Source organism: Apteryx rowi, unplaced genomic scaffold (assembly GCF_003343035.1).
Source record: "Apteryx rowi isolate R43461 unplaced genomic scaffold, aptRow1 scaffold_31, whole genome shotgun sequence".
NCBI lineage: Eukaryota > Metazoa > Chordata > Aves > Apterygiformes > Apterygidae > Apteryx > Apteryx rowi.
Window position 1 is genome coordinate 1,779,309 of NW_020449530.1, and position 20,873 is coordinate 1,800,181.

Here is a 20,873-nt window from a genome sequence, read left to right on the forward strand (position 1 = left end):
CAGCCAGGTGAACTCAAGGCAGCTGGCTTTGCACTGAAGTGGATGAGGAGCAGTGTGGAGGGAAGGGTGAAGTACTTCTACCAGATGAGTGACAATGAGTAACTGGGGTCATTAATATCTGCTGTCACTATCGTTAGCTTTGGAAAGATTGTTCAGGTAGGCCTTCACGGCCAGCAGCCAGAGGGAGCAAGTTGCCACCCAAGAGGGCCACTGGGACAGCTCCAGTTTAAGAGGCAAGAGACAGGAAGAAGCAACACTAGCAATATAACCTGTAGTTTGCAACCAGACAGCTGGCTAACAGATTGCTTCATAATACAAAGTTTATGGGCTCTTATGAACCTCATTTCCTTTTTTCTTATAGGAAATCTGAATTCATTTGAATTGCTAACCACCTGCAATTGTACCAACTTTCTGTTGAAGTAGAATTTTGTGGAAATACAGCTCAAGAGGAGAGATGTCATAAGAGTTGCACTTCAGAAAACAGATCCCATCAGGGGAACACCCAGAATGAAAGAAAGATGGGGGAGACTCAGCTGTAACCCTCTAACAGAGGCTACATCTCAGAAAAATGCCAAAGATTCAAGAGGCACCAGTATCGGTGGAAGATTATTTACATGCTCTCTCACTCTGCCAGTCAAAAGCAAGTGGGGTGGGGGCTGGGTGGAGAAGGGCAAGAAATCTGGGAATGGGCATTTCCAAAATGTCCCAACCTGCATGCTTTTATAGTCTTTACTCAGACACGAGAGTCACAGCTCACATAAGCTTTCTGCTTCTAAAGGCTTCCAAGCTTTTTCTGTAGATACTGAAAAAAACAGACACTCCTTCTTTGCAGAGGAGTTGATGGCCACACCTTGTGCCCAGCCACAAAAGGAATAGATTTTTATTCTGGGAAGGAGCCAGTGATGTTGCAATAATACACTGACGTGGCCACCAGTAACACCACTGCAAATCATGGTTTGACTCCACAAATAACTCCTTCCTCCTAAAGTATGCTCTGACAAGATGATGGATATTATTTAGGAATAGCTACAGGGTGGGTATTTCCAGAGTGGTCCATGGCCAGATATGTCAAAGACTGGTAAAAGAAAGTCCAAATTTCCCTTTACAGCACTCTCGGTAGCACTGAAGTTGGCAGGAGAGGACTCGCATTTAAGCTGGCTCACAGCATCTGTCAGCATCTACTGTAACATTTAATGACGAGAAGTACGACATAAAACTTCAGTTAGCAGAGATTATTAGGGTCAGTCCAAGCACAATTCAATATTGCATGCTTCTTTGGTAGAATTAGCATCATTTAGATGACACTTTTATAGATGGCTATGTAAGAACCTGAGAAAAACATGCAACAATGATTTGGGTGGCAAAAAGCAAATCTTATGGCAACAGCAACTAAGTACGATGAGGTAGATTTCAGAAAGCCATCAATGCCTGCTGAGGATCTGACCAGGTAAACTGACAGGAACTGGGAAGTGCTACTATGTTACCAGGCTGGAGCACAGTTAGGGTTAATGGCAGGTCCCTCTACCACTGCAAGTAATTAATATATCATGTTAAGATCACAATTGGCAGAGCTCACTGTCATGTTGGCCTAGGTTGTGCCCTACCCACCAGCTTTCAAAAACTAACCAATGACCTAAAAAGTACCACAAACAGGTAGAAAGTCATATGTGGGAGAGGTAATGTTACAGCAGCATCWGGGAAGAGAACTGGAAAATTCTAACCTGCTGTTCTGGTAGAAATCTAGAAAGCTGCTTTAACTCGTAAATTCAGGAAAGTACAGATGGGCCCAGCAGGAGGCTCACTACCTGGGGTGGGCATTGGAGTGGGAGGAAGTGAAATCCCAGACCGAAAGGAGGAACATGATCTAAAAACAGACATACAGTCCAAAACTAAGAAGCAGGTGAAGCGCTGATGAAGTCTTATCAGAYAGCACAAAGATTTCACCCTGTTTCGCATCCCCCGTCTACAGAATACCTTACAAAATTAATGTTAAACCCCAAACAGACAACAAAATACAAGAAAATCTTTGTTACCCTAAAACCTCTGTTGGCGGATGTCCAGTTTTAACAAGTCTAACAAATGACTCATTTTCAAATCACTCTCTGTCCATCACGAGAACTGTCAAAGTAAATGCTAATGGAGGCTGTGTTTGACAATAAGGCAAGATGGTTAAGAAGCCAAAGTTTTACCTGGATAGCTGTTGTTTCTAGGGATGAAAAATACTGTAGTGATCTAACTGAACAAGTCAGCCCGTTAAATAAACTTTCCAAACAGCTTTTGCACCAGGTTAAAAGCAGACTTCTCTTGACTTAGCCTAAATTGACTGGAAAGAAGTTTAGTTTAAACTGAAATAAACCGTTCAAACCAAAATAAAAGCATCTCTGCCAAGAAAAGCACTAACGTATGCTAAATTGGCTTAAAACAGAATACTCCAATCCTGTGCCAGTTTTTTGAGTGGCTCTGGTGCATTTACATCAGATGACGTAGTGATTGTATTTACCCAGAAATGGATATGGCTGATACCAAAGTAACACCTGAGCAACTCTGAATACTAGATTTAACTTTGCAGCTCTTCTGGAACTTCAAGATTAATTTTGTCTATACATATGGAGAACTAAAGCACAGAGAATATGCAATTTGCCAAGGTGAAACAGATATCTGTGGCAGATCTGGAGGCTGGATGATTCTGAGTTTAAAGCACTRGATTAGCCAGGACTGGCAACCAGAAACAGAAACATGTGAAGGCCAAGCAAGTAATTGGATTTTCTAAGGTTTAGAAAGGTAAGCAGGTAAAAGAAACTATTCTTAGATAACAGCTGTTCTGCTACCAAACATCTGGTAGCAGACAGTTTTGTCTTGGAAAGTTTATGGGGTTGGCATGAACTCCATGAGGGTTTCTTGCACAACAGCTTAACTTAGTGTTCAATTTAAAAACAACAAATACAAGACCAAAACCTGAAGTTGTCACCTTCCTGTATTCTAGTTAGCCTGGTCCCCTTATCCCTAGTTCTCCATTTGATGAGGGTGGTAGCAATATGAAAATACTGCTCTTGCTACTCATGTACTGTGCCCTTCCCTTTCTCCCCAAAGGGAATCCTCCTTTCATCATGTATTAGGCTAAAAGGACCAAATGTTATTCAGCACGAGCAAAGCCAACTAAACCTGCACACAGGGAAATCCATGAGAACCCAAGTGGGGAGACAGAGGAGGTATGGGACCTGAGGAACAACATGAATAGCAGTAGAAAGATAAAGCTATGGAAAGGGAGAAAACAGGTATGATTTGAGGAAGAAGGCACAGTTGAAGTGCACGCTATAGAACAGCCACCCAACACTGAGGAAGACGGACAAGGGAAAAGAAACTACATGCAGGACAGCAAGGCCAACTTATCTGAGCTAAGTCCAAGAAAAGATATTCTCGTTAGCATGTCTGGCATGGGAAGAACACAAATGGCAGATCTTAATTCGAGATCTCAGGCTTGGCTTTAAGACTCCTACATCTGGTTCACACTGGCTGCACATACCTTCCACTGCTTTGACCTTCTCTTCCATCTCTCTCTTTCTCTCCTCCTTTAGCAGCTGTTCTTGCTCTCTTTTTTGCACTGCTATAAGGATTTGGCGCTCCTCCTCTTCCTCCCTGCGCCTTTGTTCCTCCATCGAACTGAGCACATTYGGGTTTACCTATAACAAAAAGGTGCACAGAGAACTGTAATGCATTGGCTTATTCAAGTCTGAGCAGAGGCAGGGTTACTTTGAAGAAGTATTAAAACATAGCTACAATGAATGGCTGAAAAAAGAAAAGACTTGTACATGTTTTCTCAGATGAAAAAGCAACATGTAAAGGAAAATTATCTGTGAAGCAGTGAAACACTATTGATCCAGGGACAAAAGAAGAACTGATTAGTTAGACAAACTGCCACCCTACCAGGAATGTACTGTGTGGATTTTCCTTCCAGGCAAAGGATCCTGACTGTTGACACCCCTGTACAACCCCTGTAGGTCTTCCAGCTAGCTGAGTCCTGAGCGTTGTCAAGTGTGAGCAGAAAGGACTACCCTGCCAAATCTGGCTTTGCGATAAAACACAGAATATTTAGGACAGTAAAAGAGACTGGTACAGCCTTAAGTCAAGGTATCATTCGGAGTGTTTTCTTTTCCTATTCAAAATAAGGCCTATCACATCTTTGTGTGCTAATCTCTCCTGAACTGGCTCTTGCTCGTTTGTTTGGATAGTTATCCTGCTGGGTCCTCTGACCAATTTTCTCCTTCAAGTACGCCTGTTCCTTTATTGCCCCACTTCCTTACTTCCCTACTGCCAGCAGGCTGTAAGCATGTGTTTGATCCCACTTAGACTACAGACTTTCCAGAGCAGGAATTGCCTGCTCCTATTTCTCCAATAAATTACAAGGTATGTAAAAGGTATTGTGGAATTACCTTTATTAGCTTAATTTAATTATAAGACAAAAGAATCAGTCATTTGCCAGCCACTCCTACCTCTCTGACTTCTGCAAGAACAAGATATGTGTGTGTCTTATCAGCAGGGAATATCAACCAGAAAAGAACAATGTGTCTATATTTTTCTCCACCTCCATTTTCAGGGAATAACCAGCAACCACCACTTAGGCAGAAGGCATTTCCTGAGGATTAGCAATCAGCTGGGGTCCCTTGGCTGCTGCTCAGACCATCAACTTCCCCAGGCCCATTATTAATCCCCAGAAAAAATCTGGCACCATGATTACTATTTCGTCCTTGTTTCATTGCCTAGGAGTGGAACCTTAGTGTGTTTTGATAAACACCCAGAAATGTTGTCTGGTTTTACTGTACATTCATTCCCCCTCTGCCTCCCCACCTCCCCTTCTCCCCCACAGCACTGCCCAACTATCTCCTACTGCAGCTCTCCAGGGACAAGCACCATGCATCATCTCCCTGCCCCCAGCAGCAACAATATGTTAGGAGAATTATTCTGCAACCACCAACAGGTACAGAGAAGAGCCCAAGAGAGTGTCATGGGATTATTCACAACATCAGGACGATATCCCGCATGTAGGGACAGACTGGGCTGCAAAAACACCTATTTTGCATTCATCTTTCTAGGCAAAACCCACAGCATGATCTCACCACAAGGGAACTCTGCCTATGGTCTTTTCCTTTTTAAATCTTTGCCAAAYATTAATACTTCACACTTCCACTGCTTCCCTAGGTAAACCGTTCTGCGAGTCCACACTCCTCTAGGCCAGCCAGCTTTTCCTCACATTCAGTCTAAAGTTAATTTTCTTCCCCTCATTCCATCCAATTATTCCTAGTTCTGGGCCACCGTAAATTCTCCTCTTCTTCAGTCACATTCCAGCATTTACGGGCTTCCTCAGACACTTAAACAAAACTCCTGTGTTTGTGTAATTAGGTTAAATGTTTCCTTATAAAGCAATCCTTCCAGCTCCCTAGTCATTCTAGTTGCCTTTCTCAGATCTTGTCTCCAACTGATCAATATCCAAATACCAGGATGCCTAGGACTGAAAACTAGTATGCCAAGTACAAGAGGTCAAGAGCTTACAGAACTGCATTCTACATTTTTGTTTTTGATTCCTTCAATATCCCTTTCTCATTTTGCTCTACCATCCATCCTGCTTTCTACTCATGCACTCCAAACATCATCCTTTCAGGTCTGACCCTGACCATCAGTTTCCCCCAACTTTCTTGTCCGACCTTTAAGCTACAACAGGAACAAAAAAAAGTCAGGTTCTGCAGCAAGTAGGAAGAGGAAAAGGTAAGCAGGAACCAGCCATCAGAAGTTGGCATGTTACAGATTTTATTTATGATGTGACCATCAGCCTTTCAACTCTCCAGGCAGTAGATCTAAGCCAGACTGCGGTGCCAGACTATTTTCTGCAAATGTTGGTGCATTGGTAAGACCTTCTGTTTTCTTGGATTCATACAGCTTCCACCATTCACATCCTATGGAAATGTGAACACAACATCCAAGTGGCAGCGCTCACTCCAGGACCCCTCCAAGCCTGCTGGGTACATTGAGCACCCTATGCAGAAATGGCATAACAGAGAACTYGGGGCATGTCCCAGATCAACTCACCACAAATTCGGCAGTGACAGAACAATGAGATAGTTTTAAAGCAAAAGAGAGAGAGTCATCCTAGCAGATCTAGCAAGAGAAGAACGTGAAAAACAGAAACCACAAGCTCAGTGTATGCTCATGACACAACTGCATTTGCTCCCTGCAGCACTTGCAGGGTGATGGCAGTGCTGGGATGACTCTTCAAGACACTCAAGATGCAGAAAAGGCCTGATCTGCAGAGGGACCTAGTGCCTGGTGCCCCCCTGAAGTCCATTGGAGCTGTGGGTGCTCACCTCAGGGTTAAAAAAGAAAAGCAACAAAAATAAGTAAAATCAGACACTATCATCTCCTACCAAATGTGCTGGAAGCAGAAACCTATTAGAATGACAAAAGCAAAAAGCCAACACAAGTAAAACTTCCTTCCTGAGTAAAGAGCTGGCAAAGCGACCTTTCTCCAGCTTCTCCCCGCTGGCACAAAAGAAACCCCGTTGCGTCTGGGACATCACTGCCTCTTTCCCTCCGCCAGAGAGCACTCCAGGACACAACATCGCTGCCTCCCCCCAGACCCCAAAAGGGCCAAATTTCTCCTTTTGTTTTGCTCTTTAGACACTAGGTATCAAACTTCAGGAACAGAAGGGGCGGGTGCTGTGGCCCCCATCAGCCATGCGCCCCAGCCCCTTGCCCTCCAAGCCTTCCTTGCTCCGGTTTCCGCAGCGCTGCCCTAATGAGGGTGCTGCTCAGGCGGCTCTTTAATGAGGAGCTAATCTGAACCACCTGTTGAGAAATCCCCCGCAGTATTAGGAGCCTACGGAGCAGTTATATCTCGGACTGAAGCAGCATCCGACGTGTGGAGTCRGCAGGAAGGGGTCACTCCTGTGCCAGACCAAGGTTTTTCTCCCTGAAACTCGCCTGCTGCTCACTCAGCAAACAGGCCATCAGACATGCTGGCACCTTCTCCAGCTCCCCCGTGGCACTTTGACCGCCGCATCCTGCTGTGTAGCCCGTGCGCGCGTCCAGAGATTCGTCGCCCTCCCGCTTGCTGGCACCCCAGCACAGCAGGCGCCGGGAGGGCCCCGGGCTCGCTGGAAACATTTCACCAGCCCACAGGCAGCAATTAGCAGCCCTCTGCCGCAGCAGACCTGGAGCACCTGCAGTACTGATTAGCATCATTCAGGCTCCATGTGTTTCCCACTCGCCCCCTCCTCAGGGACTTCTGCTGCCTGCGAACAAACACGTGTGCCCTCACCTCCTGGATGGTGGGCTTTGCAGAGAGCACCTCTGGCACCACACTGACCATTGCTGGGGTCTTATTTTCCTCTCTGTAGGCTTTTATCTGCAGCATGATGAGAGGGTCTTCCTTCTTTTTATTTACCTATTCTAAGTAATTATATTTATTGTGGGRAACTGCACTTTCTCCTTTGTTTTGCAGGAACCTCTGACCCTGGCTCACATGGGATATTCCCTGCAGTTTAATTTTCCAGGGTTTGGCAGCATTCTGAGACAAAGCACCAGCCAACTATGTTTTCATCACACCTACAGTGAGAGATTATGCCATGGCTAATTTTTTTTTTCCTCCAAAGCTAATCCTGTGTTGCCTGACCAATTTCTTTTTGTAGCAGTTGCCAGTTCAAAGACCCTCCCATCTCCACTGTACTGTACTATGCCCCTGGCTGTGCCAACATGACTGTTGGGGGCTGTGTGGTGAACCAGACAGGAAGACTGATTTATGTTTAAAATAACCCCAACCAAAGGAAAAAGTTATATTTAACTCCAGTCATTTTCCTGGGTCTGGTTCACTGCACAGACCCGCCAGCAACAGTGCCGTTACACTGATGCAGTAGAGAGGAAGTGAGGGTGAAGAGGCAGGGAAGGAGTCATTTTAGCTGGCAGTACTGTTGTTTGATAGCATTTCTTTAGGCAGCCTAAATCGTGCCTTCCATTCCCATCTGATCCCCTCCTAACTCAGCTCTGTGCTGTATCAAGTCATTCTTCTCTCTCTCTCCATACTATCTACACCCTCATGTGTTTGCAGCCTCACGTTTTCCCCTTGGCTGAATTTCTGTCATTTCCCTTTGTAAGCCAGTTCTTCTAGCTCTCTCATCCTTCTTCAACTTTTCTTTGAACTGCCTCAAATATGCCAGCACTTTCATTGAAGTGGAATTCCCCAGACTGAGCACAGATTTCCATATGCAGCTGCACCAGAGTTTGCAGCAAGGCCTGTTACCTCTGCGATCCAGAGGGCAGCACCTCCCTGCTCGCCATAGAAACCCTGAGTGTCAGGCTGGATTTGACAGGCATTACCACCCATCTCTCTTTCAGCACAAGCACTTTCAAACGACTCCTTCCCACTGAATAGCGATGCTGTGGTTTATTTTTTCCCCCAGGAGGCATCTGCTCTCGCCTCCCTCCGTTGTCCTCCCCTTCGCACCCCCCCTCACCTCCTGCTTGATTGGTTTGATGGGCTGATGGTCAGACATCCACCTGGGAGAAAACTCTGTCCGCTGCAGACGCTTCTCCTGAAACAGGGTTGAGAGTTGAGGGAAGGAAAAAGAGAGTGGATGAAATTAGGGCACATTGGTGAAACTGGAGGGAGAAACTCTGGGGGCTAGAAGTGACCATGAAATCCCTAATAGCTTTACAAGGGTAGCAAACAAACAAACTGAACTCGATCCAAGAATGCCACGTTGCCTGCAGAGCCCATTCATTGTACAAAGCCAGCTATCAGGAGGATCCCATTCCAAATCTGTCCCCCCTTAAAATATTCATTTGACAGGCAATATCCCTATGAGTCTAAGGACTCTGACTTACTATCTCAAGCAGACTTAGCTAGGACAGCTGAAGCAGCAACCGCCCTTTCAGCAGAGCCAGCTGAGAAACTGCAGTTAAAGTGAAATCACTAGCAGTTTGCATGGAAAAGCTAGGCTGTAAATTGCAGCAGTTCAAGAGCAGACAGAGATTCCCTGCCAGCAGAAAAGGGAAAAGAACATAGCTGAAGACAGTAACCCCTTCAGTCCTCCTACTTATGCTGCTTGCAGTCAAGAACCAGATCCTCACGGATCGACTCAAGCCCTATCACTCCATGACAGGGAGTCTTTCTCCCCATACATAATGCTTAACAGCCCCTGTATCCACGGCACTTGCAGGCTGGAGTGGGGAGCAGGGTGGGGTGACAGTTGCCTGGATTTAGCGCTCCTTCAGTCAGCAAACGTCCATGCTCTTGAAAGCGGTCAGACAGAGGTAAACAGGATGTCATGTCTCCTCACCTTCTGCGCAATCATGTTGCAGATCTCCGGCAGGAAGTCTTCACTCAAGAGTTTGTAGAGCTGCCGCTCTCTAAGGGAAGTCCTCTCTCTGAAGCTTTCTGTGACCTGCCTCCACTCCTCTTCCGTCTGACACAGCAGCCACCATGTCCCACGGCCTGGCCCTTGGGACCCTTCAACAACACGAAAGGATGTTATCTCCATGACAGTTATGACTAACAACTCTTCTCTATCCCTTCTCTTCTCATATCATTATGGCTTGAGAAAAGAAAAAAAGATACTGCCAGTGGTCACTGTTATGGAGAACATGCTCAGTGAGGGAAAGCACTGTCAGTGTACAGAAAAGGAAAAACTGCATTGCTGTAGACCCAAAGTTCTCTTGATCCATGAGAAGTTTTGTTACCTCCCCTAGTTACACTGAAAGAGATGCCAAGACACAGAGCAATTACATAGGCAAAATGTAACAGTGGCACTTTGCAACACATGGGTAGTGTGACACGCCTATAGTAACCCTTCATCCCAGTTATGACTTTCCATCACTTTGCATGATCAAAGGGTACCAGAGAAAAGGTTTTAATTTGTTCCTTGTAATGGAGGCTGTCAGCCAAGGCAGAAYGTATGGTAAAGCAAATGTCTGATTATTTTAGTCTGGCAGAAGAATAAAATCATTGAAAATAAATGTTATTTTGAAATAAGCCAAATTTTTAGGACTGCAAACCTTTACTGTGGTGAATAAAACCTTCCATTCTACCCAAATGAAACATTTTGTTTGCAGGCACTTGAAAGAAGAGAAGAGGAAGTGAAGGACTGGGTTCATCGGGCTGCCAGATGAGGGGGAAGTTCCAAAAGTTCACATCCCATCCCTGCTTGATCCAGAGTCGAATCTGAAGCAGATTTCCCACTGCTCTGAAGCCTGTCCTAACTATCAAGACACTCTGAGCTGTTCCGCTTTGTGTGAAACATTTGAATATTAATTGTGAAGGGAAGACTCTCCAGCGTGGTGGTTAGAACACCCACCTGGAAAGAGAGAATGTAGTTCCTGTAGCACAAATGTTTACAGAGAACTGAGAAGCCTCATCAGTTGCAACTTGCAAGCTTTTGCCCCAGGACAATCTCTAAGCAAAAGGGTTATGGCCCACTTTCAGGGAGGGGGAAGATGCTGGTTTAAATCCCTTCAGGCTGAGGGGTTCTCAGCTCCCTCGAGAAAAAAGCATGCTAACCACTGGCTACTGGAAAGAAAGAAATGATCCCACACCCCACTGGCAGATGTCATGCAGCTTCTCACTGCGTTTTCAAGCAAATTTATTATGAAAAATATAGAGAACCTCCCCCCCCAGAGCCCTCTTCTCTCTCAGCCTAACCCTAGGCACTTTGTGGATTTGAGTGGCTGGTGGCTCCACCACACGAGCTACTAGATTGCCCCAGTAAGATCTGAGAGCTTGCTGCCTCCCTCCAGCTACCTGCCCTCCATCAGAAACCTCCACGCAGAAGTAGTGACGCAGAGCAAACATGTGCTAGTCCCAGGTCACAGGCTAGCGTATTAGCTCAACCTGCCCATCAGTTTCAGTTCAAGTTAATGTACTGGACTGTTAACTGAGATGGTGAAGGACCAGCCACACATTTATTTCTGTCACCCTGGCCATGCTCCTTTGGCAGAAGGAGGCAGCAGACAGCTGGGGGCTGTAACGCCTCAAGCTATGGGAGCTAAATCTGTGGTGGAGAGCTTACCTGCATGCCACTCCTACAATGTGCCCCTTCTTTTTCCCTTCCCTTGCCAGCTGCTTATGGCTGACTCATTTCAAAAATAACTAGGAGTAATGCACTGCTTTGTGCCACCAGAAGTGGCACTTACTCCACAGCTGAAGTGACACAATTTACCAGAAAACAATGATCTGATAAAACCCACAGTGTCTCRTGTGTAGCTTCAGCTTTGCCTCCAAACTATGGAGCAGCAGCCAGGAAATCTGAACACAAAGGAAGAAGAGAATGAGGCATGGGAAAGACAATGCCCCAGTTGCCTTTTATTGTGGAGGAATGGGCAGGCTGAGCCCATGAGTTATGTGGAAGCCAAGGGATTCTCATGTATGACAAATGAGTCCCAGCCCCCTCAGACTCAGTTTCACATTATGTTGCCAACTCTTTTTCTGCTTGCCTCATTAACCCTTAGGTGGGTATCCCCAAGTCGTCATCTACAGAGGATCGAGTCTAGTCACCCAATAGCCACTGGGATAGAGAGGTGAGGAGAATCAAAGGCCTCTTCCCTATCTTGGCATCACTAATCCTACTCTCTCTTCCCAGTGCGTTTGGTAGAAAAGAAAAATGCTCCCACTACAAACAGGGGCCTGTATTCACCTCATCCTCAGAGAAGCAAGGACCATTCATTTCTATCAATTCTAGTGAGTAGGTGGGCCCCTAAGGCCTAGTGTAACCCAATACATTGCGTTTCTTCATCCCAAACTAATCCATGATAAGATAGGAAGCATGTAGGTACCCAGGCTCTCAGCTGTAAAGCAGCCTGTAATGCTAACCCCTCCTTCCAAACTCAGCTGGAACCACTAGCAGAAAGACTCTCCCTTTCCTGAGAAACGCATCTCTCTGGGCTTTGATAATTTAAGAGCTGTGTTAGCTGATCATATCAACCCTAACCCCAAAAACCTCTTTACCATTTCTTATCTGTGTCTCACGGATTAGCAAGTTCTCTTCTGCCTTCTCCCTACCAAAAAGAAAGAGAAGCAGTGATATAATAAATACATTCCTTAACATCACTGAAATGCAGCCATTTCTGGGTAGAAGCATGGGGAACACAGAAATTATTTGGTGCACAGCAAAACCATAAAAAAATCAGTGTGAAGAACACACACATACAATATATGTATCATAGCTTCATACCATTTTAAAAAGTGAAGTATGTAGATTGCTGTTTGGCAAGGACAGTATTTCAATTCTTATGGGAAGCATCCCAAAATCTGTACTGGCTCAGGTGGCCAGGATTTTGGCTTCAAGTACTAAACAGTGAAAGCCTTCTTTATCAGGACCTTATTCCCTAGCACTGCACAGAGGAACTGCATCAGAAGTCAGGCAGCGGGAAGAGTGATACCCACTGTTTCACCAAACTTGGCTTCCAGCTCAGTCAGAATTTTCTTTGGAGAGTGATCAAAGCACCTACCAAGTCTGAGCTTGCTTCATTTCAGAGATACATTGAAATTACGGCTGCATGAGATATACATACTTATTGGGGGAACCCCAGAAGTACATTATATTGTTAAAGGCAAGAAATATCAGAGAGACTTCCCTCTGGGAACATGTGCCTTCTACAACTATTGCAGGAACAACCTTTCCATACCTCAGCAGATTTTCCTCCAGCAGTTTTTTCCGCTTTGGGGGTCGCCCTCGTCTCTTGCCTGTTTTCCCAGGAACATTTGGGGTGTTCGTCTGCCCCCCGCATCCCCTGCAAAACAACAAAACCACCATGAAACATTTGCTGAGCAAGGGAACTGTGGCTGGCAGGAAGAGAGAAGGGTAGGGAAATTGAAACAGCTGCTAGGAACTAAACCAAAGGAGGGATTAAATCAGAGTAGCAACAGGATGGAGAGGGAGGGAGGGAGGAAGGGAAGGAGAAGCAGGATTCCCACTTGCTGGGAGCCTGATCTGGGAGCCGCCAGCACAGTGCAGGGCAGACAGCTAGGAATGTGGTGGGGAAGGCAGCATCGTTTCCACAGCAGGTTCTTGTGGTGCCACAAAGGCTGCAGACTGGCTCTAACACAATGCACAATGCGGGGCAGCTAGCACTCTGCTTGGCAACTCCAGTCTCGCCCTGCACTGACGCAGCCCTCTCCCAGGCCCCCCCTTTGCAGCCACACGCTCCCCTCCCGTGACAACAGCAGTCAGGCGGAGAGTCCCTTCCAGTCAGGCTGGCTGCACGGGCCCCCCTTCTCCCCATGCACCCAGACATGGGGGAAGTGCAGGGACTTGAGAGGGCTGTTACCTGTCTGGAGCCAGTTCTCCGTTGGTTTTCGCCTGCACCGGGTCTTCCTTGTACATTCGTGTGCCATAGAAGTACCAGTACAGCGCACCACTGCTGTCCTCACCCAGAGGCTCCACACGGAGGCTGTCGGCGTCCAAGCCCTGCATCCACGGGGAGCACCCAGCCAGACGGTGACAAGTTGAAAAGCAGCCACATTGTCACACAAAACATGATGACACTCCTCCACAAACACCTCCCTCCCTCCCACCATGCCATAACAGCAGCACAGCTGCTCTTCCAGGCCGTTCTGGGAAAATGCGACTCCAGAGGGAAGACGACATTCACTCTCTGCCCAGGGAGGGATTTAGATTGGCATCTCTAATTTGAATGGCCTCTCTCGTTTTAACATTTCATCTTTGGTGCTCCTGACAGGGAAGGTCTAATTAGTGCTGGCGACAGTCATGCACAGCCTTGAGAAGCGCCCTGGAAACTCCCTCCCCCCTGCCGCCACCCCCTTTCCCCCAGCTCTCCCAGTACACTTCAGCCCCATCCTTTCATCTCACACCATCCCTCAGCAACACAGTCTCTGCTCCTACAGCGCTGCCATTACAGTTGGAGCATCTCCAAATTCAGTCTTCTCAGGAAGAGTAGCCAATGAAGCCAATTTACTTAGTGACTTTTGTGTTAGAAACACATCTGCAGAGGATGAGAGCCCCAACATCAGTTCTACACATTTGCCTTGGCACTTCTGCAAGTGAGGGAGTGAGGGAGGAGAGGACAAACTGTCAACATGCTGCACTGCCACCAAGTACCTGGCCTTAAAACACACTTCTCTGGTGTGAAACTCACAATCGGGGAAAGTGGCCTGGCTTATCAAAAGCTCACCTCAAAAACCATGAACAACCCACAACTCTTCGACTTAACAGCAAGAGCATGGTGATGTCTAGTCACCAACACATTAGAAAGGGATCAGGAGAAAAAGACAGAAAAGGGCCGCCAGGATATGGGCATTGCTGATATGCCTCTGACCTGTGACCTAAACCCCACAATGCCCTTGCACCATGCCCAGCCTGTCCACCACCTACAGCACAACCCTGGGAGGGAAATGGGATGCTGACTTTCCTCCCTTCTGCCCTCCCCAGGAAGAATTCTTAATCTACCCCAGCTCCTGCAACTGCACCATCTCCTCCTTCCCCACTCCTGCTGCCCAAAGCACCTTGAGGAGGTCAAAGACATCATCTGCATCGAGCCGGTAGTCACAGAGGCGGTGTAGGATCTCGACTCGGGTGCGCAGGGGCAGCTCCTGGAACGTGGACTCCCGCAGGGGGTTGGGTTTCCCTTCCTCCAGCTCCCAGCGGTAGTTGATGATGTCCTCCAGGTAGCTGTGAAACGTCTGTGATCTARCCAAGAGAACAAATCCCCCCACACTCACTATAGTTTTACCATGCCAGAAACACCTAACGCGACGGGGACAACCTAAACAAACACAACACAGAGACAGTTAACACTTGAAGGAAAACTGTGCCCTAGGACAGCTGTGGTTCACTGTATCTCTGTAGTTTAGGTTTCCAAGCTCCCCTACCAGCACCATATTCTAACTGCAACACTGTGGGATTTCATGTTGTACATATGCAGCTTACAGGACTCTGTATTACTATTATTTCATTTCAAGCTGAAAGAACAGGCTAAACATTATCTCATCCCACTCCATCCCCTTTTTATCACAGTGGGAAGTACCTTGTGCCATCACAGGCATCAACCCTTTACGACACCAAGATGCAATGCAGCAGACTAGGCTGATCCCATCTGCCTCTCTCCATTTCAGCTGACTCTTATCTTCTTCAGCTTTCCATTCGCTTCTCACATCTGCCATTGCCAAGCCCTGTTCCTCCCTCTGCCTCTTAGGAAGTTTTCTATGCCCCAAGTCAGCAGCTCTAAAATTTTTGATAGCTGATCCTCTCTGCTGCTGTCTCCTTGCCTCCCATACTCCTGTCACCGCCCCCATCCTCCTCTCCCTCCAAGCTCAAAGATGCTGCCACTTTTCTCTGACTCTGCTACCAGCGTCTCCGGCAGGACATATGCACAGCCCACGTTGGCAGACCACAGCTTGGGCCCTGCTACGCAAGGCTCATTCCTAACACGGGCGCTTCACAAATAGTGTTCAGGCCAGAGCACACTCTCCTCTCCAGACTCCCAGATTCTCAGGCTGAACACTCGAGCACTTCTTAAACACTACTGCTAAAATTATCTTTTTCGCTTGCTAGCTGGGCCACACCAAGCACCCCTTTCTTTGCCAAGAGTTCACCATCTAATCCAAGGAAACATATACATTTCTTATCCTCATTTGGTATTGATAAGTATTACAAATTGTCCCATCTGACACATCTTAGACTGCTGATGAAGCTTAAGGTTAAAAGAACTCTTACATATATTTTAAGAAGAGCTTATTCTGACTCCTGAAAAATTCAGGGAAGGGAATGAAGAAGGGATGGTGAGACCATGTATCCCTAAAAACAAAACTTCCTAAAGAACAATCCACATCGCTTAGACTCCTGAGACTTGCCAGTCTCTCTTAACCTGCTAGAATTGTGTCCTGAGCGTAGAAAAGGCGGAGCCCCACTGTCCCTAAAACCCAGCCACTCTTACACACACGAGAAGTCCATATGCCTGGAAGAACACCACTGGGTACACATTTCCACCATCCCTCAAACAGGCAGCTCAACTTGATAGGTTTTTGGCACAAACGGATTACTCTATATGATTAATGGAACTTTGCCAGCACCAGAGAATTGCATGTGCCTGAGAAATTGCTAACTACTACAGAAGCTATTATTTTTTAATGAAGAGACAGAGGAACATGATCTTACTGGAGGAAGATTCTTAAAAGTCAACAAGAAGTTAGCTGTTAGACAGGGGGGCTTCAGACATTTGGTAAAGACTGGACAGCGACTGTGAGAATGGAGGAGCAGTTGACACATGATTTCCTCAAGCCCTATCCACCTGGCAGCATTTCCCTTCCTCCCCAAATGGAGGGGGATTGATGCTACCACCCTGCAGATTACTCTCTGTGAGCCAGTTTTTCTGCATGTCAAATGAAAGCTGACCTCCTAGAGCTAACTCCTCTCACTGGATGAGTTTTATCGGCCTCCCTATTGTATTTAACAACAGGTGCCTGAATGCACGTGGATCTAGTGGTTTCTGCAGCCTGCAAGCTTCATTCTTTTCCACATGGCACAAGCAAAACATTAGCATTTCCAAGTGTCAATGTTTTGCCCTACTGATATCAGCAATCAAACACATGTAACTTGAAACAGTCCCTTACATCCAAAATGTTCAGTCAACACAATAAAGGAGGACAGTTTCATGAAATGATTTGTGTTGTCTCAAGTACAAATTTTAGGGTAAAAACTACAGAAACTATCCTTTTTTTTATGAAGTATTGAATGCAGAGTCAACCTACCTTACATCTCTTACCATACATTCCCACAGAACCTTCATTATATACCTCAAGACCCAATCCAACTTCCAGCAAGGACTTCAACTTGGCAAAAAGCACAATACTAGATTCGATTTATAAACTATTTGTTTTTAGGAGTGCTCTTTGATCACACACAGCTTAAATATCAGGTAAATATTTATTTACTAAAGTCACCAATTAGAAAAAAAAGAAAGATTTGACTAAAGCTTTTAGAACAGAAATAATGACCCAAGTTTCCTTTCCTGAAAGCATGCCAATGCCTGTATTGATCATCAGATGCTTCTTCCATCATGAAAGGGGATGGAGAGCATCCAAATTCCAGTAGCTCAAGTTCAACGTCTTGAAACTCTGTCAGAGCTTAAGGCAGAAGATTATTTAATCAGATCTGATATACGGGCTCTGGCCATTTCCAGTAAAATTGACCAAATAAACAATTTTCCTAGGATCCTGGAAAACAGTGGTGACACAGGATACCAGGAAGAAGCAACAGAAGTTAAAAGGCTTTGTCTGTTCCTATTTTTCTGGCTAAAAATTTTTCTACAAAAAAGGGAAAGGCATGCATCAGACAGATACTTTTACCATTTGCATGAGTTCACTTTTCTTGATCTTCCATTTTAGCTGCACTCAAAAAAAGCTGATCCAGGAAGCCCCTCAATTCCAGAAGATCATCTGAAATCTTTGCCGATATAACTCACATTCCCTTTGGGGACTGGCTCTGTTGACTTAACCAATTTGGTTCAAGTCTGACTTTCACATAAGTGGCTAACACTAAAAATTTCCGCCATCCATCTCAGTGTCCAATACATTACAAGCTCTGTTCTCAAAAGTACTTCGAGTTCCTACCCCATCAATTTTCAAAGACAGCTACTGTGCATTTGTCGCTTTGAATAAGGAGAGAAATGAGAACCAGAGATGGGAACCAGATGTCTCAAGGCATTCCCAGTCACTCTCAATCCTAGCCAATTTATATTTTCCCTCTTCAAGAGGGCTAGCCTCATTTTCCCAGACAAATATGGGGTCCCAGTCTTCAACCTGTCTGCCACACCTATGCTTAGTCTCTCTTGGCCTGTTTCCATTAAACTTTCCTTTGCAAAAGGTTTCTGAAACAGACTGCCTGGTTCACAGAATAAAATCTGCAGGGAGCATTGCAAGCTGTAAGAACTCTGGCCTTGGAGTTCTTCCATGGACAAAGCAGAAATGTTTGTGACTTATTATTTAGCATTACCCATTAAACCCAAATCCAAGAATCGAAGAGACAGGGTCAGGAGTGGAATGACCTGGATGCATTCTGTCAACTACCCTTCCTCAACTCAATGAACAGGACAGTGATATACCTGCAGGTGTGGTAAGTCCTACAGAGTATCTGCTGCATTTGAGAACCTCTGAAAACCCTTTTCTAGGTAAGAAGAAGGCAGGAGATTACCGAGATAATGAGATGGGATCTATCTCTTCTGATGTTCTCAGCATGACTGACACTCAGCTGACAGAGGAAATGGTAAGTCAGCAATGCCCTTTCTCTACAAATTCAGATATTCCCGGTTGGAATGGATTCATACTTGGATACATTCTGTTTCAGAGCATGTATCCAAAGGAAAATCCCTTTTCCTGTCATCTTGTACCAGTATTAGCAAGGGCCATGGCTGTTTAGTTTCTGAGATTAAGAAAGACTGGATGTCTTCAGAAGAGCTTTTTCACATTGAATTAGCAATAGCTAGATCCAGAGGGGAAAATAAAGAGTCCTCAGTGTCCTCAGCTGTTCCCTGAAAGCAAATTGGGGCTCCTAGTAACAATTAAAAAAAAGAATTTGGGACCATGGGCCATAATGATTGTCACCGTATCTCACTCTTCTATCCCTGCCCCCCCATGCCATACAGCAGAAGCATCTTCCATACAGCTCATTAGCCAAGGAAAACTATTAAAGCAATCACCTACAAGAGGTCAGAAGAGTTCCCTTCGGATCACTCTGCAACTGTAAAGCTTCCCCCTTCCTACAGACAGTTTTTCTCCCCATCCCAACTTCATTAGCCTCTGTGCCATTAAAATTTCACAAAATCAAGACAGTTTCCCTCACTTGTCACAAGGTCCCCTGCTCTATAGTCACTACCTGATATGGAAAACGATTTGGATAGCTGCAGTGGGGAGATGGCGGAATAATACATGTGTATCTAAGTGATACATCCCTAGGTGGATGATGTGGATGTCCTCATGACAATTTCTTTTCTGTGAGCATGCAGGCAGCCTCATCCTCAACTGTATGCTCTGAAACCACCGGGCCATCGTCAGCAGTCCCTACCTTTCTCCAGTCATTAAAAAGAGGTCAAGCTGAATCACACCTGTGGCTGGAAGTTTGAAGCATATGCTGTGGACCTGTCCATATATAAAAAGAAATCTGCGTGGGGGGAAGGACATGATCTAGCACACCCATGTCAAAGGGGAGAAACAATGGCAGACAATCCACAAGAGTACTAGCGACATTGCAGCTCAGGTTGCCTGTGATCTTTCGTAGTAGCTGCAAAAGAATCAGGGCATAAAGAAGATGGGAGCAAGTCGAAGGAGGGGCTCCTCCCCAACATGGGTATCAGCATCCAGAGAAATTATCAGCATCAGAGAAATTATACACCCCCCGAGAGCCGAGCACGGCAGCCTGACCATCTGCTGCACGGCTGCGTCCCAGAAGAGGGATGTTTCTCCGTGCTCCAGGAGAGGGGAGCCGAGGATTCCTCCCCCCGCCTGGTGATCCCAATTTGGCAGTCTGTCTCCACAGCAGCTTTCCCTACACTCAGAGGCACCTTCCCCACCACCCAGGGTTTTAATGTGCTGGTGTCCTTCTTTCGTCGGAGAGGCTTGGCTGGCACCTGGAACGAGCCAAGCCCCCTTCCTGGTGCCTGTGTGCCATTGCTGTGTGCAGCCTCCTGGAGGACCTCCTCTGGAGACCTCAGCGGGAGTGCGTGAGCATTTCACAAAGCTCATGGCATAAATGGAAAAATTTATCCGGAGCTTTGGGTGAGCATGCTTGGGAGAGGACAGCTGCACCTATAGACCCCAAGCCCACAGGCACCCTGGAGGGTGACCTCAATGTGAAATCCCTTCTGAGCAAATCCAGGACTGTTAAGACTGCAAGTGTGTGCGTGTGTGTATTTGCATATATATATATATACACACACACACACACACACACACACTTATTTATATTTTTATGCTCAAGCCCAAAAGAAGTGGAGCCACTTGTGCTTTTATTTTTCAAGCCTCCAAAGTACATCAAATCTTGGCTGGGAAACTGTAAACAAAATCAAGCCAAAAAACCAAAAGCAAAAACAAACACTGATTCAGTAAAAGAGTYCCCGTGTCAATCTGCACTTCCTGCAGGCAGGATGCCATGGCCCAAGTATGGAATTACTGTTACAGCATACTTCCCTATGAGGCCCATTGCTGCCATTTTTTTTTTTTTTTTACAAGCTCCCCCTCTCTGCTCCCCTCAAAAAACCTAAGACAAAACACACAAAAACCCCAACCCTGAGAGAGTAAATACTGGATCAAAAGAAACATTAGGGTAAGAAGTTGGAAATATCAGAGACAAAAATCTCTCAATGATGCTCAGATACTGCTGGCACACACAGATAAGCCTTCTGAAAGTTCAGATGCCAAATAATTGCCTGGACCCCCTAGCTAGAATATCTATCATGTTGACAGTATTTTAAGTCTCTTGTTTCATTTAATTTACAAAATGCAACGGCAGAGTAAATACTGGAACACTCTAAGTAAAACTGCTGGGAAAATGGTAAGCCTGACCTATGTCTTATCCCAGATAGTATATTGTTCAGTACTGGAGAATAAAACCAAGAACCCTGACAAAACCAAAGGATGACAGAGAGCAGGAACACTAATAGACCTCCTTCACCTTCTACCCAAGAGACTTTCAGAGCAATGTGAGGGAGGAAAATGGAAAACAAGACTGGGAGAGCTCAACCTTTCCCTCAAAGACTATTTAAATAGGAATATAATTATTCTCATAGTTCCTTTTTACAGAGTTAGCCAGTAAGAAAAATAACAGAGGTGATACTTCTGGTCGGTAAAAGCTTTAAAAGCTGAAAAAGACTTGGATTCCCTC

General features: G+C 45.8%; 1 protein-coding gene across 1 annotated transcript in view; it reads right to left on the minus strand.

Moving 5' to 3' along the window:
- LOC112968288 (cat eye syndrome critical region protein 2) overlaps positions 1-20,873 on the minus strand; it is a 47,231-nt gene that overhangs the window by 11,140 nt on the left and 15,218 nt on the right. Inside the window, exons 2-8 of the mRNA XM_026070377.1 lie at positions 14,504-14,687; positions 13,309-13,448; positions 12,667-12,771; positions 11,987-12,036; positions 9,327-9,496; positions 8,502-8,579; positions 3,524-3,680 (exon numbers count right to left, since the gene is read on the minus strand). Coding sequence (XP_025926162.1) covers positions 3,524-3,680; positions 8,502-8,579; positions 9,327-9,496; positions 11,987-12,036; positions 12,667-12,771; positions 13,309-13,364 — 616 coding nt within the window. The 5' untranslated portion in view covers positions 13,365-13,448; positions 14,504-14,687. The remainder of the gene's footprint in view (positions 1-3,523; positions 3,681-8,501; positions 8,580-9,326; positions 9,497-11,986; positions 12,037-12,666; positions 12,772-13,308; positions 13,449-14,503; positions 14,688-20,873) is intronic.